General features: G+C 62.5%; 2 protein-coding genes across 6 annotated transcripts in view; one reads left to right on the top strand and one right to left on the bottom strand.

The window, feature by feature from the left end:
- XPO6 (exportin 6) overlaps positions 1-273 on the bottom strand; it is a 49,454-nt gene extending 49,181 nt beyond the window's left edge. For both annotated transcript variants that reach the window (XM_085237226.1, XM_085237227.1), the window contains exon 1: positions 1-273. In XM_085237226.1, the coding sequence (XP_085093352.1) occupies positions 1-3 (3 nt within the window). In that variant the 5' untranslated portion in view covers positions 4-273.
- A 2,221-nt stretch (positions 274-2,494) lies between these two features.
- Positions 2,495-15,094, top strand: SBK1 (SH3 domain binding kinase 1). 4 transcript variants are annotated; one of them, XM_085237260.1, is made up of 4 exons: positions 2,495-3,066; positions 11,979-12,176; positions 12,265-12,467; positions 13,172-15,094. In XM_085237260.1, the coding sequence occupies exons 1-4, from the start codon at positions 2,931-2,933 to the stop codon at positions 13,958-13,960; spliced, it is 1,326 nt and encodes a 441-aa protein (XP_085093386.1). In that variant the 5' UTR covers positions 2,495-2,930; the 3' UTR covers positions 13,961-15,094. The 4 variants fall into 4 exon arrangements, with proteins under 4 accessions (XP_085093386.1, XP_085093384.1, XP_085093383.1 ...); XM_085237258.1 differs by having other exon boundaries at positions 2,501-3,066; positions 11,974-12,176; XM_085237257.1 differs by lacking the exon at positions 2,495-3,066 and adding an exon at positions 6,384-6,779.

Here is a 15,094-nt window from a genome sequence, read left to right as displayed (position 1 = left end):
CATGGCTGCGGGCCGTCCGTCCCGCGGGGCGGCTCTGGGCTGGGCGCCGCGCTCCGCTCACCTCATGGCCGCTCACCCCCCGTCCGCAGAGCCGCCGCCTCCCCCCGGGCCCCGGGGCCCGCCCCCGGCCGCCGGGAAGGGCCGCCGGATGGCAGGCCGGCGCGGGCCGCTGGAGGAGCCGGGAGCGGCGCTGCTACGGGCGGTGCGGCCGCAGCTCCTCCGGGCGCATCCTGCGGCTCTGCCCGCCCCGCCCCGCCCCACCCGCCGGAAGCGGCCGCCCGGCCCGACCGACCAATCGCTGCCGAGGCCGTGAGGCCCGGCGCGTGCGCACTCCGCCTCAGCACGCCTCTGTCCGCCATCTTGAAGGAGGGCGCCGTGTCTCGCAGGGCAGGAGGAAGGTGCGCGCAAGGAGGTGCGCCTCTCCCTGCCCCTGCGCCGCTGCGCGTGCGCGCCCGGCTCTTCCCGCCCTGCAGGAAGCGGGAAGAGCGGGGGCGGGGCTGAATCGGCCACGCCCCCTTCTGAAGGCTGGGCGTGCTGGCGAGCGGCGCGTGAACGGGCGGGCGTTGCTTGGCAACGCGGTGGGGCAGGCGCGGCCTAGGCCCGGCTCGGAGCCCCGCTCCCCGCACGGTGACCCCGCTGGCCAGCCCGAGGCCGACCTTCGTTCTTCCAACCACATTTCTTATGGTTCCCAACGTCTCCTGTGGTATTTCCCGTTGCAAGAGATTGCTGAAAAAGCAGCTTAATAGGCTTTAGGGGACTGTGTACATACAAGGATATTGAACGTGCTTGCAGTTGCATTAGAGGATTAAACAAAACAGGAGAGCGAGAGAAATAAACCGTCAGGCAGTGTTACCGACTGCAGGGATTGGTGAGGAGAGCAGGGCTGAGCAGTGCGTGCTTTTCCCACTGCCCGTTTTCTTCCCCACTGTGGCAGCACGCTGACCCTGCACACCCTCATCCTGGGATTTACAGTGCTGTGCCCCCTGCTTTTGTATTCTCATCTCCCTATAAAATCCACGAGACTGCAGCAGGTACAGGATTTGGGGCTGGCAGTCCATCCTGAGCTCCATGGGCTTCGTCCCTGCTTTGGAAACACCTCCCCAAGGCCACGAGAGCATCTTTGTGCCCTCACTGCACTGGGATGGAAGGTCCTATGCTGCATGGCTGGAGAAACCACTGCAGCCTCTGTGTTTCAATGTGGGGCTCCTGTATCTTAATCTCTTGCTAATGAGATTTTGCTCTCGTTGACCCAAGTTGGGAAAAGCCACCAAACATTCTTTGGTGAGGAAAAAAGAAACAGAAAAGAAAGAATATCTACACTGGGAGGCCAAGGGAAAAGAATTAGTGAAAATTGTTCCTTGCTGCATGGTTTATCCCTTGGTTATCTTCGTTCTTGCTTCAGACCCAACCGGGTATCTGTTTTCATCTCGTTTTATTGCTTCTGCCACAAATTGAGCCGTAAATCATTCTGAGTGCCACATACAAATGAGCGCTTCCACCCAGTCTGACTTCATGGAAAGGGTTAAACCATCTTTTGTAAGTACAACAAGGCAACATTGAAACGCGAGGGAAAGTTTTGTGTGGCCCAACCACGCCCTGTGTGTGCTTGGCAATAAGCAATTTGTTCATTGAGCAAGCTATTAAAAACACAGCATGTAAAGATTCTGAGTGCAAATACCCTCCAGCAGCCATTAGGGGCTCCTGCGGCTGGGCACCATTGCCTTTCCTGCCCTTCCTGGGAGAGCAGCTCTTCTCTCCATGTTCTTGCTCCTCTCCGCTCGGCCCATTAACCGAGGCATTAAATTTTAACATTTTCCCCGTGCTGCTGTGAGTGAGTGAGTGCCTGGGTGGGTGCCAGGGCCCTGGGGATGCAGAGGGGCTCCTGATGACACCTGTGGGATGCTGATATGTGGGCACCGTGCCTGCAGCCCTGGGGGCACTGATGGAGGCGATGGATGTGAGTTAGGGACAGCTGGCCTCTGGGTTCCATCCTGGGGAACTTTGCACCGAGGACAGGGCTCAGAGTCATGCTGAACGGGAGCAGCTCCCCTCAGCACAGCATGGCTGGGAGCTTTCCAGCCACGAGAAGTTAAAAACCCATCGATGTTTGCCATTAGTGTGGGAGTGGCAGGGATGAATGTGCTGCAACCAGACCAAAGCGCTGAATAATTCCCAAGGAGTGATGACAAATCTGATGGCCGGGCTGGAGAAACTCTCTGTGTCCTCCCACTGCCATTCGCAGGGAGCTGCCCCAGGGGTAGGACACCAGCTGGCGTGAGGGGCTGGCTCCTGGCACTGCTGTGCTGAGTTTGCCAGGACTCCGCCACAGTGCTGGTGGGCCCCACGGCACCAGCAACGGCAGCTGAGGAGTTAATTCCCAGCCTCACCGCATGGCTCTGGAGCTATTAATACCCACACGCTGCTGATCTGCTAGAGCGAGCGGCGGCTCTGCTGTGAGACCGGTCCTGTGCAGCCACGGCTTCTCGTGCCACAACTTTCCTCCATGGGCACACCGAGCACCTGCTCACCGCGAGCCCCTGCACTGCGACTGCCGTGGTGACGGAGCTGGAGGCACCGGGGCCGTGCCCAGCACCTGGCTGCCACGTGGGTGCCAGAGAGGGGCAGCTGCATCCTTTGGCTTTGAAAACGTGGTGGGGCTGAGACGGGGCCTCATCCTGCCCCACCGGAGCCCTCACCCACAGCAATGCCACCCCAGATCCCTGCGTGTGCCTGCTGAACATCGGTGCCAACTGCAAGATGGGTGCCAGGACGGCGTTGGGCACCAGTGCGAGAGAGATGCAGGTCATAGCCTGGCCCCGAGCCGCCTCCTCTTGTGGTGAGCAAACAGCCCCAGAGCTCAGCCTGATGGTGTGAGTCTCCCCAGCACCATGGCACTGGCCGGGTGAGCCCCACCAGCGGCACTGCGGAAGATGCCAACGCAGCTCTGGTGCTGCCCGGCCCGCTGTCCTCCTTGCCCAGGTGCAACGGCCACCGGAGCTGAGCAATGGATTCCTTCTGCTTCATCTGCTTCCAGAAAGAGGAGCTGCAGCCCCTGCACCTCCACAGGTCAGTGCTGCAGGGACGTGGCATGGGGCTGGGTTGGGGATGGCGGCTGATGGAGACCCTCCCGCTGAGCCCAAAGTTTGCGTTGGATCAGATGCATCACCTCCTGGACGGAGGGGACTGTGCCTTGGCACTGTGCCGTGCCATGTGCCGTGCCATTTGCTATGCCATGATGTGCCGTGCCGTGCAGTGCCACGTGCTGTGCTGTGCCATGTGCCGTGCCATGCCTTGCCATGCTGAGTGGGAGCAGGGCTGTCAGTTTGGGAAGCACCTCCCGCCACATCCCAACAGGTTGCAGCAGCTCAGGAGGAGCAGGACGCAGGTGTGCCTGGCAGTCTGGGGAGCTCTGAGGACAGTGGGATTTGGGCTTGGCACTGCCATGCTCCCTGGACTCATCCCTGTGCACCAGGAAAGCGCTCAGTGTGTCAACTCCTGCTTGGCCGTCCCCAGCCTTGGGACAGCCACAGCACCCTGGTGCTCTTCCTCCTGCACCGGCTCACCTGGTTGTGGCCCTGCTCCCAGCACTGCAGGACAGTCCCCAAGCAGAGCCACGAGTGCCGACACTCTGCTCTTTCCCTCCCTGCTGCTTTCTGGCTCCACAACCTCCTTTCCCATCCGTGCTGCTGAGTGGCAGCCAAGGCAGCACACGGTGCCTGAATTAGCCGGGCAGCCGGTGAGGATGCGAGGTGTGAATACCGGCACACGCCGTGCCCAGCTGCTCCTCCCCGGCACGGGGCCACTGCCGGCTGCTGTCCTGTGCCACCGTCAGGAGCAGGGCTACCAGCAGGGCTCTGGCTTGTCCTCGGTGGGCACACGCCATCCTGGGCACGCTGTGAGGGGCCTGTCCCTCCTACCAGTACGCTGGTGTAGGATTTATTTTTGTGTTTCAATCCTGTTCTTGACCTGATGTCATGAGCCCATGTGCTGGGACGGTGCAGTGACGCGGGTCACCGGGGCTGGGAGCGGTGCTGGGAGATGGGGCTGCTGGACGGAGAGGGGCACAGAGCAGCCCTCGGACCCCCCCAGCTCCCATCCCGCAGCTTGACCTGCGCTAGGGCTGAGCGGCCGCAGGTAGCCGGCACAGGGAGGTGACATCCCGACATCCCAGCCGGGGCTCGGTGACGGGGCAGAGCGGTGTGCTGGGTGCTGTGGCCGGTTGAGCTCCCTCTTCAACTCCGTGCCGCCAGCCCCAAATCGCGGTGCTGGCGACGAGTGCCGGTCCGCTCTGCCTCGCTAGATGGTGCCAGCGGAACGGGCTGCGAGCGGAGGCTCGGTGCCGTGCGGTGCCGTGCCGTGCCGGGCTCCAGGGGCAGCGACTCAGCTGCTGTCTGCAGCCTCGCTCCCAGACCGGGGAGAGCAGTGCGATGCCGTGACCCCGCTACACCCCAGATCCCACCTGCCCTGGGAAGACAGCCATTCTGCTTTGCTTCTGAAGAAGCCCACTCAAAAGAAGACCACCCTGCTCCTTTTCAAATCGCTCTCTCTCATTATGCTTCAGTCTACGCTGCCTGCAAGCATCCCCGATGCCCTCATGCCCCCCTCCTCTCCCCAGGAGAGGGGGGCAGCGAGCAGAAGGCTGTGCCCCTGCTCAGCTGCTTGGGGTCCATCCCCCTGGTGCTCCTATATACCCCAGGAGCAGGGATAGGGCCTGGGGACTGCAGGAGGGGGTGCAGCACCCCGATAGCCGCTGGCAGCAGCTCGGTGTGCCCCCCCCACGAAGCAGAACTGCGGCTCAGGCCCATGGCAGCGTGTGCTGCATCCCCTCCTGGACCTTGGGAGCAGCAGCCCTGGGGTGGGGGATCACCGGCTCCCCCCGGCCCTGCTGCCCCTGGAAGCCCCCCTGGCCAGGTGCCACCTGGGGTTGAGAGGGCACTGACCCCTTTATGTTGTGATGAGGATCCGGGCCGCAATAGGATGAGCAGCAGAGGTATGGCAGCTCCCAGCAAGGCAGAGCAGGGTTAGGGGCTCAGTGGGGCAGAGATGGGGCAGATCTCGCAGGGCAGCAGGGAGGCACCGCTGGCACCTCCCCGGGGCACAGCGCATCCACAGCTGCTCCCTCCGCTCCCGCTGCGGCTCCCGGCGTGCTCCGCTCCTGCGCGCTGCCTCCCTCCCCGCTGCCTCCCTTCCCTCCCTCCCTTCCCTCCCTCCCGTTCCTTCCCAGCATCCCCGCGCCGGCTCCGGGCAGGTTTCGGCTCATGGCACCGAGGCGTGACAGCTTGCAGAAGCGTTGGTAGCACCTTCGCTTTAGGCTGAGCCACTCCCAACTCCCAGCACTGGGTGATGGCGAGGGGATGAGCAAGCCCTGAATTCAGAGAGGCTGTTAGAAACGTTTGGGGCTTTCTGCTTCTGGTTTGCCAGTGAGAGATGCTCGGAAGCAAACCTCTCCAGGAATAGGGGAGGCATTCATGGCACCTCTACCCACAACTTTGGGATGCGTGACCTGGGCTGGTCTGTCTCCACTTCGTGGTGCACACACAACTCTGACCCCAACGGGGGCCCTGCATGTCCCCAGCTCGTCCTTGTCTCACTGAGCCCCTTGTGCTGCTCATGGCAACGTGGGAAGCCATTCCTGGAGAGCCATGATTTGCTTCTCCGGGTCATTTCCCCACTGAGTGCATCCTGGTGCAGGGCAGGATGTTTCCCCGAGCAGCCAGCAGAAATCCCAGGTGCACTTGGATGGTCCGGGATGGTGTTGGGTGACAAACACATTTGAGCCATCTCCTTTCATTTTGCTGATCGTGATTAGTTATTAATATTCTTTAAGTGCTTTGAAGACCACGAGCTTGATGCAAACAGTGGCGGGTGTTATTGTTATTGCTGTTCTTATTCAATCCGTGCGTGACCCACATGCCTGCCACGTGCTGGAGCTCTCTCTGCAGCTTCAAAGCGGCATCTGATGGGAAGGATGGAGCCCCACAGAACCCTATAGAGCCCCATAGGGCCCCACAGAGCCTCAGGGAGCTGACGCCTTTCCAGCAGAACACTGCAGGATGTGCCATGTGCTCATCCAAATGCGAAGGGGCTGCAAATGGCATCTCCCTCAGTGCTCCCTGTCCTCTGCTGCCGGCCCCACTTTGTCCCCCGCTGTTCCCTCGGGGTGATGCATCCCGAGGACCCGGCCACCGGCCCCATCCAGGTTCCCCCCAGCGCCGCTCCTCGCACCTGACCTAGAAACAGCTATAAATAGGGACAGCTGGAGAGATCAGAGGCGCAGCTTCAAACACTGCAGCTGCGGGGTGGTGGCACAGGGAGGGGACAGAGGGGACAGCCCCACTGCGGATGGGTGCGAAGGGAGGGGGGTCGGGTCGGGGTTGTTGGACCAGCTCCATCCCCAGCGATGGGCGCGGCGTGAGGAAGGTCACGGTGCCTTTCATCCTCGGGTCCCCCCCCGGCCCTCATCCCCACGGGTGGGACCGGTGATGGGGACGGGACGTCGCCGGAGGGGAGCGGGACACGCGGGGGGGGCGGGACGCGGCCGGGATTCGATTCCCCCACGCGTGTCCCGCTCCCCGCGTGGATGGCGAAGGCGGTGCTATGGGCGGAGCGGCTCTGCCCTACCGGGGGGCTACGGGGGGGGAACCGCCGCCGCCGCCGCCGTCTCTCCTCTCTCCGGTTCCGTTCCTCCCGGGAGCGGCGGGATGAACCCGGCGGAGCCGCCCCGCGCTGGGGGCTGACGGCCGCCATCCGCCACCGAGCCCGGCTCCGTGCTGCCCCCGGTAAGGCTGGGAGGGCGGGGGGGGGGAGAGAAGGGAGGAGCGGTGCTCGCCTTTGTGCGGGCGGCGGAGCGGCCCTTTTGTCTGCACGGCGAGGCGGTGGGGAGCGGGTGGCGGTGGGGAAAGCGCCATTTCGGAAGAATCCTGATAAAAATCATCGTCGTCGCCATCAAATCACCCGAGCGCGGGGGGTGAGGGGCCACGCGCGACCCCTGGCAGCGAGGAGATGGAGGGGGGGGCGATTTGGGGACACAGCCCCGCAGAGCCACCCGCTTTGCTGCCACCTCTCTCGGGGTCCCGCAGCCCGCAGGGCGGACCCCGCCCGGTGCCGCCGCCACCTGCACCGCATCCCCTCCCGGCACTGCCCTGCGGCTGAGGGGCCGAACTCGGGGCCGGGCTCGGGAACGGCGTGGGTAACGGAGTTCGTTCGGAGGAGCGAGGCCGGAGCCGGGGGGCGATGGGTTCCGCCCGTTGACACGCGGGGACGCGCCGAGGACACGAGGGAGAACGGGGTTATTGGGAATACGGAGCGATGCGGCGGTGCAGGGCGGTTGGATGTGGGGAGAGGACGCGGATGGGGGGCACCGTGAGTCCGGTGTCCCCGTCCGTCCCACAGCTGCCCCCGTACTTGCCTCGTCCCATAGTGCCGCTGTGCAGGGCTGGAGGCTCTGGGGGGAGTCACAGCCTTGACGCCGTGAGCCGCTAGCCCTGCACTCATCCCAGCCCTGCACTCATCCCAGCCCTGCACTCATCCCAGCCCTGCAGCCCAGGTGAGGTCCCTTCTCTGGGCTCTTCACGGTGCACCCGCTCGGTGGGCTCATGTGGGGCACCAGGAGCCCCAGAGCTGCTTTTGCAGCAAGGTGACAGCCCCCCTGCCCTCCTGGGGTGTAAAGGAATGGGGAGACTGGGTAGAAGACTTTTGGGAGAGCGATGCCGACAAGCTGATGAAACCAATAAATGGTGAAGGAATCACAAAGCCCTGGTGCCAGCAGTGAGGCTGGGAGAAAGCGGGAGGAGCCGGAGGTTGGAGGAGTGCAGGTCCTGCTGGAGACAAGGGCAGGGAATGCAGCCCGAGAGCCTCAGAGGAGCAGCAGAGAGTCACCGGGGCTGGAGGAACACATCGTGGGATGGGACAGGGCAGGAGATGGCTCCTTATGCAGGGGATGCTGCTGCTGGGACGGCTGTGCTGGGACAAAGGCCTCTCCCATGAGCCGGGATCCCGCACTCTCCTGCTCCATCAGCTCATCAGAGCTGATCCTGGTTTCAGGGCTGCTGCTGGGCATGGAGCCGGAATGCGAAATTCCGGATCCCTGGGAACGGGGTGACATTGCTCAGGGAAGTGTCAGACAGCAGGAAGTCACCGTGGCTTCGTGGAGATCTGGGCAGTGTGGTGTGAGGCTGAAGGCCAGCGGCACGCCAGCACTTCCCCATGCTTTCCAAAATGCTGCAGGCCACTGCTGTGCAGGGTCAGGAGCCCTACTGTGGAGAACAAGGGGACGAGGCACCATGGCCCACCCATCATCCCTGGACTAGCTTTGGGTTGTTCCTCTTGGCCTGTGGGACGTGGGGCGGCTCCCAAGGTGCCATCTCCCTGCACACGTTTGCTGCTGTAGCAGTGCTTGTGCCGGTGTTCCCGTGTCACTTGGCTGTCCCCAGCTGCTGCCCTTGGCCGGCATCTGGTCCAGGTGAAGGGCATGGCTGTGTGGCACAGGGTCTGCAAGCCCTGCATGACAGCACAGAGAAAATGAGGGACCGGAGTGAGGACATCAGCTGGGCCCTGTTTTTTTCCCCTGCTCTGGCCACCTTCTGGCTTTGCCCAGCGGCTCTCACCCCGCTACACCACTGAGCCCAGCACACGCACCCTGAGCATCCCCACCCTGCCATCGGCCTGGTTAGGCAGAGGTGCCCTTGCGATGTCCCTGGACTCCAGCAATGCCCCGGTGCCCCAGGGAAGGCAGCTAATAATGCAGCTCTGCTGCGCTGCTCCCCACGGCACCGAGGAGCCGCGAGGCGCTGAGATGTTCCCATAATGGGGTCACACGAGAGCGGAGCCAGGAGGCGGCAGAGCTGCCAATGGAGCGGTGCACGGAGAGCCTGCGGCTCGGCCTCGGCTGCAGCCAGCCACGGCGTGAGCATCGCCAGGGCAGCGTGGGACGTGGGGACGTCGCCAGGTGGGACGGTTGCAGCGGAGCTGCGCCGGGCACAGGTGAGATCTGCTGTCCCTTTGCTTCTGCGTGAGCACAGAGCTGCGGTTTTCTCAGCTCGCCCTTGATGCCGCTGCGGAGCTGTGGGGCGAGGATCCAGATGTGCAGTGGGAATTGTCCCCGAGCCCTCCCAGATGTGTCCTGGGGAGAGACATCTCCGGCAAAGTCACGGTGTGGAGCGCTGGGCTGCCTGCCAGCTCTTCTGCAGCATCCTTCCCCGCAGGCCGGGCTCCAGGAGGTGCCGCACCGGCCGCAGGCTCCTCGTGGGATGCAGGGTGGCAGGAGGGGACCCCGTCCTGCCCCAGCTGCCAGGTGCTCCCCGTGTCACCGCGCCTGGCCGGGCAGCGAGAGCTGATGCTGACACTCAGTGCTGGGAGGGCCCCGTTCCGTGCTCAGTGCAGAGGCAGAACCGGGACGCCCGGGGCTGGTCCTGGCCTCGCACATTGTGTGGCTGCAGGAAGTCGCTTCCTTGCTTTGTGCCTCAGTTTCCTCTGCCGGGGCGTGGGGATGCCTGCTTGCTGCCGCCTGTTTTTCATTCCTCGCTCTGTGTCCTGCAGATCCCCCGGCCCTGCATGGCGTGCTCCTTCCCTCCTCTTCCCAAAGCCCTACCACCGCACTCCGCTCCTCCTCTTCAAGGTTTTCCTATGCCAGAGTAGCCGGGGGATTATTTTCTCCTTCCCGTCTCAATTCCCAAGCAGCCACCGCTCCCCTGCAGCCTCCTCTCCCAGCCCTCTTCTCCTCAATGAGCTCCTGGTTGTTGGCAGAGCTGATGCACCCAGTGGCTGAGCGGCACCGGGTGGCACTGGGGATGGTGGGGACCGGAGAGCTCTGGGGAGCACAGAGACAGCTGCCGCCGGGAGATGAGCGCCTGCCTATAAATACATGCCACGGAGCGAGGAAGCGGTGGGTGGATTATCCTCCTCGCTCAATGAGATAAATGGTTCTCGAGCTTAAACACAGAGCAATTTTAGTCTGAATAGTAGGAGAAATGGTTCAGGACACGCAGATGACGGCATGAGCCGCCCGCAGCGCACGGTGGGGACCGGTGGCACCGGCGGTGGCTTTGCTGTCCTTTTGGCATCGCTGTGGCTTTGTGTCACAACAGTGCTCACCACAGTGCTGTGCTGCTTCCCCACCAGCACCCACAGCATGGCCAGGACTCGGTCCCACCACCCTCATCTCTGTGTAGAGCCGGATGGAAGCGCATCCTCATCCCTGTCCCCGCCGCTGCCCTGGCTGTTTGCATAGAAACCAACGTGTTTTCAAAGCATTTCCGTTGTTAATAAAAACTTCTGCCTTTCCTTTTTTATTCCTTTTGCCTGGGCGTTGTTGGTGTTCCGGCCGACGTCACTGTTGGGTGCTCCCAGGAATGATGTTGGCTCAGTGTTCCCATCCCAACCACCTTTTGGGGGGACTGTGGCCAAACTGGGAACAATGTGGGCAGCACCCGCATCCCTGGGGACACCCCGTCCTTGGGGTCAGCCTTGGTCTTGAGGACACCCCATCCTTGGGGTCACTCATCCTTGGGGTCACCCATCCCTGGGGACACTCGTGTTCCCAGACACCCATTTCCAATGCCCCTTTCTGCTGCAGGTGTTTCTGCAGCACGAACCCTGAGGCATCCAGGCCCAAGAGTGGGCTCAGGGCAACAGTCCATGGCGTAGTGAGCTGCTGTGCAGCACACACTCTCCCATCTCCCATCCCACTGGCATTTTGTCCTCTTTTTTTTTTTTTCTTAAAGAACTTTGCTGGCTTGAATGATTGCCTTTCAACACAGGTTAATTAGCAGACATTGACAAGCAGGATTGTAAATTCAAGTGCAGACAAAGTTCTTCTTGCAGGATGTTGCGAGCTGTTTTTAGTCCCGTATCCATTCCACTCCTGCATTAACCCACCTCCACCTCCAGGAACCAGACACCGAAATGGTGCTCCTCTTCCACGGGGCCAACAAAGCTCTATGGAGATGAGCCACTTCGGAGATCGTATGAGTCAAGCCGTTACATTTTTGGAACAGCATGATGTTGAAGTTCCTTTTCTATTTTTTGCCCAACTTCCCAAGAAAAAAAAAAAAAAGAAGAAGAAGAACTGGGATGAGAGGCAGCAGGGCCAGAGTGGAAAGAAACAAGGGTGGGGATGGGGCTCAGCTTGGATGGGTGAGCCGGTCACTGCGCGTCGGGGCTGGGGCAGTGCCTGTGCAGGAGGGTCTTTGTGTGTGTGAGGGTCTTTGCTCTGCTCTCCTCTGGGATTGCCCCTCGGTGCCCACCTCCTCTTTGTTGGCTCTGTTCTCTCCGTGCAGCCCCGTGGGGCCACGTGTGGGGCTCAGCCCCGCTCCTGGGACCTGAGGACAATTCTTGGCCCGGGTTCGCTGGGATATATTTTGAGTTGTTTGTTGTGGTTTATTTTTCCACATTAAAAATCTAAATATATACCAGCGCCCGCCCAGCTGCTGTCCCATGATTTTTGTCAATCTGCTACAAAACAAAACACAGCCACTCCATCCCCTTCCTGCAGCCACTCCTGTGGTGCCTGATGCTCGTGGGCGCGGGGCGAGCCGGCAGTGGGGTGGTTTGGCTGGGTTCCCATGGTGTTGGTCAGGATGTGGCTCTGGATTTGTGCTTTTGGGGCTCAGAGGGTGGTTTGGCTGCAGCGCAGTGCGGAGTGGGAGCTCAGCTGTGTTTGGTGGGGTCCCGGAGCAGCGGGTTGGAGCCCAGGATTGAGAGAGAGAAAAGGGTGGCACTGAGAGCTGGGAGTGTTGGGTACTCTGGGACTCTGAGTGGGGGGGTCTTAGGTGGCCAAAAGTCGGTGCTGACGGATGGGAAGGCAAAAGTTGATGCCAGCAGATGTGTGGGAGCAATGAGCTGCGGCGCCGTGGCATCGCAGGTCCCAGAAATGCTGGGCTCTCCAGGGATGCTCTGTGCGGGCAGAACGGGCTGTGGGACAGGAGCAGGGCCAGTCCCTGCGGCTGGAAGCCGTGACGCACCTCTGCCTTGCAGCACAGCCATGAGTGCCGGATCGATAGAGCAGGAGCCGTCGCGCAAGCTGGCGTGCTGCGGGGTGCCGCTCATCACCGAAGACATGCAGTCCTTGGCCATCCGCACCCTCTCGGGCACCGACATCAACAAACACTACGACCTCATCCGCGAGCTCGGCAAGGGCACCTACGGCAAGGTGGACCTGGTGTCCCACAAAAGCACAGGTGAGGGGAGTGGGAGGCAGGCGCGGCTCCTGGGTGTGCATCGCCGTCCCCCGTGCCACGGGCTCAGCCGGCCCTCTGCCCTCTGCAGGCACCAAGATGGCCCTGAAGTTCGTCAACAAGAACAAAACGAAGCTGAAGAACTTCCTGCGGGAGTTCAGCATCACCAACACGCTCTCCTCCAGCCCCTTCATCATCAAGGTCTTCGACGTGGTCTTCGAGACAGAGGACTGCTACGTTTTTGCTCAGGAGTATGCCCCAGGAGGGGACCTCTTTGACATCATCCCCCCACAGGTGAGAGCTGTTCTGGGTGCTGGGGTGGGGATGTGAGGGCTTGGTGTCCCCGAATAAAGCCACTGTGCCCAAGCTTGCACATTGCTGGTGGCATAAGAAGGGGCCCTGGTGTTTGCACAGCCCCACATGAAGAGATCACACATCTGTACGTGGGCAGAATGCCAACACTTAGGCAGTGCAGCATCTAAAAGCAGGGCTTGGGACCCATTGCTCATCCCCTAGGTGGCCTGAGACCCATAACTTTTCCCATTGGTGGCATGAGACCCACCACTCATCCCTTGGGTATTCTGAGACCCATAACTGATGGCTTGGCCATCCCCCAGATGACATGCAGCCTGTCCTCTGGGTGTTCTGGGACCCATAAGCGATGGCTTGAGACCCATCAAACAACCACAGTGTGGTCCAAGATATATAACTTGTAGCCTGGGACCCATAACCCTTCCCTGGTGGTCTGAGATGTGTCACACACCTTCTAAGTGATCTGGGTCCCGTGAGTGGTGGCCTGGCACACGTCATGTGTCCTCGAGAAGGCATGGGGCCCATCAGCTGGCTTAGTCCTGCTGCTGTGTATCTCTTCTTCCCCTTAAGTAAAAGGTTCAGGACGCGGAGGCAGGGCAGTGAGCGGGAAAGGTGCAAAGAGAGACGGGGGGACCCGGGTGGGCTGTCCAGGGGCGGCACGGAGTGACGGTGTCCCACGGCCGCAGGTGGGGCTCCCCGAGGACATGGTGAAGCGTTGCGTGCAGCAGCTGGGCCTGGCGCTGGACTACATGCACAGCAAGAGCCTGGTGCACCGGGACATCAAACCCGAGAACGTGCTGCTCTTCGACCGCGACTGCCGCCGCGTCAAACTGGCCGACTTCGGCATGACCCGCAAGGTGGGCTGTCGGGTGAAGCGCATCAGCGGCACCATCCCCTACACGGCGCCCGAGGTGTGCCAGGCCGGCCGCGCCGAGGGCTTCGCCGTGGACACCAGCATCGACGTCTGGGCCTTCGGGGTGCTCATCTTCTGCGTCCTCACCGGGAACTTCCCCTGGGAGGCGGCGGCCGCCTCCGACACCTTCTTCGAGGAGTTCGTGCGGTGGCAGAAGGGCCGCCTGGCGGGGCTGCCCTCGCAGTGGCGGCGCTTCACGGACAGCGCGCTGCGCATGTTCCAACGCCTGCTGGCCCTCGACCCGGAGAAGCGCTGTCCCGTCAAGGAGGTCTTCTACTTCATCAAGTACGACCTGATGGCCGAGGTGCGCCGCCGGCCCTCCTACCGCTCCCGCAAACACGCCGGGGACAAGCTGCCCGCCGGGCCGCACCGCCACGAGCCCGCCGCCTCCTGCACGCCCGCCCCGCTCAAGAGGACCATCCTGACCGACGGCCCCGGCACGCGGCTCAACGGCCCCGAGCCCGGCGCGGCCTCGTCCGGCCCGGCCGGCAGGACAGACGGACGGCAGGACAAGGGCAAGGGGCAGATGGTGCTGGCCACAGCGATAGAGATCTGTGTCTGAGGGCGCGGGGCGATGCGTGGCCCCGCTCCCGGCGGCACCGTCCCGTCCCTTGGCACAGGGGCTGCGGGTGGCTGCGGGGCCGGGGGCCGCGCCTCCGTACACAGAAACAAGAAGAGGACAGAACTGGTTGCGCTCAGTAGCACTGAAGATGCCGGCGCCGCCATCTGCCCAGCGGGCGGCTGCAGGAGCCGGGGGGCAGCGGTGCTGCCGTCCCCATCCCGGTGGCCTCGCTGCCCCTCCGGGACCCCCCCGTGGTGCTGGGGGGGGAGGTCCTCCGTGACAACGCGACGGGGCTGTGCGGGGGCCCTGGGAAGGCCGATGACCCCACGCTTGGAGGAGGCCTTCGGGGTGGCCCCTGCCCCACGCTGGGCACCGGGAGGGGACGGAGGGGACCGGGATGGAGGGGACCCCCCTGGCAGCTCCCTGTCACGATGTAGCAAGTGTCACTGCGTGCCACTCCATCCTCCCTGCCCGGAGCGATGGCCGCAGCGATGCTCTCCAACAGGGGGGGACAGCCAGCCGGGAGCCACGGGGTCACCCTGAGGGCCCCCACGCCGCTGTCCCCTCCGGCCCCCAACTACCGCACAAAGGGCTATCACGCTCCCGAAGCAGCAGCAGTTTACACAGCAGTCGCCAGGCAGGTGGGGTCCCGCCGCCCCCGCGCCCCCACCACCGGCGCCGCTGCCCCGTCCCCACGCCCCCACGCCCCCACGTCCCCACGTCCCCATGTCCCCACGTCCCCATGTCCCCATGCCCCCGTGTCCCCGTGTCCCCCCGCCCACAGGGCCCAGGTCTGGTGGTAGAAGTAGCACTGCACAGATGTAGAGATGTTAGGTGCGGTTCGTCCTCCTTTTTGCCTTAGGTCCCTCCACGTCCCCGATCTTTCGTGCAATAATGTAGATAAGGAACCCCGGTGCCGATGGCCGCGGTGCCGCTCGGTTTCGGGTTTTTATTTCGGGTTCCCCCGGCCGCCGGGCGCCGGATCTTCTTCCCGTAGGAGAGGCTGTAGTGTCACAGACGTTACCTCAGTTTGTCACTGTCAAAAAGGAAAAAAAAAAAGTAACTAAATACATTAAAAAAAAAAAAAAAAGACACAAATATATCGTTCTAAAAGCCCAAAAAAAAAAATGCTGA

Source organism: Meleagris gallopavo, chromosome 16 (assembly GCF_905368555.1).
Source record: "Meleagris gallopavo chromosome 16, MGAL_WU_HG_1.1, whole genome shotgun sequence".
Lineage (NCBI taxonomy): Eukaryota > Metazoa > Chordata > Aves > Galliformes > Phasianidae > Meleagris > Meleagris gallopavo.
Note: the sequence above shows the minus strand (reverse complement) of the source record. Positions and strands in the feature narration are given on the sequence as shown.

Bases quoted from the DNA above. Each gene is read 5' to 3' on its own strand.
- SBK1 (XM_085237257.1), top strand. From the start codon at position 6,581: ATGGCGAAGGCGGTGCTATGGGCGGAGCGGCTCTGCCCTACCGGGGGG. The intron at 6,780-11,978 runs GTAAGGCTGGGA...CTTGCAGCACAG, and splicing joins CCGGCTCCGTGCTGCCCCCG to CCATGAGTGCCGGATCGATA. The intron at 12,468-13,171 runs GTGAGAGCTGTT...CCACGGCCGCAG, and splicing joins TTGACATCATCCCCCCACAG to GTGGGGCTCCCCGAGGACAT.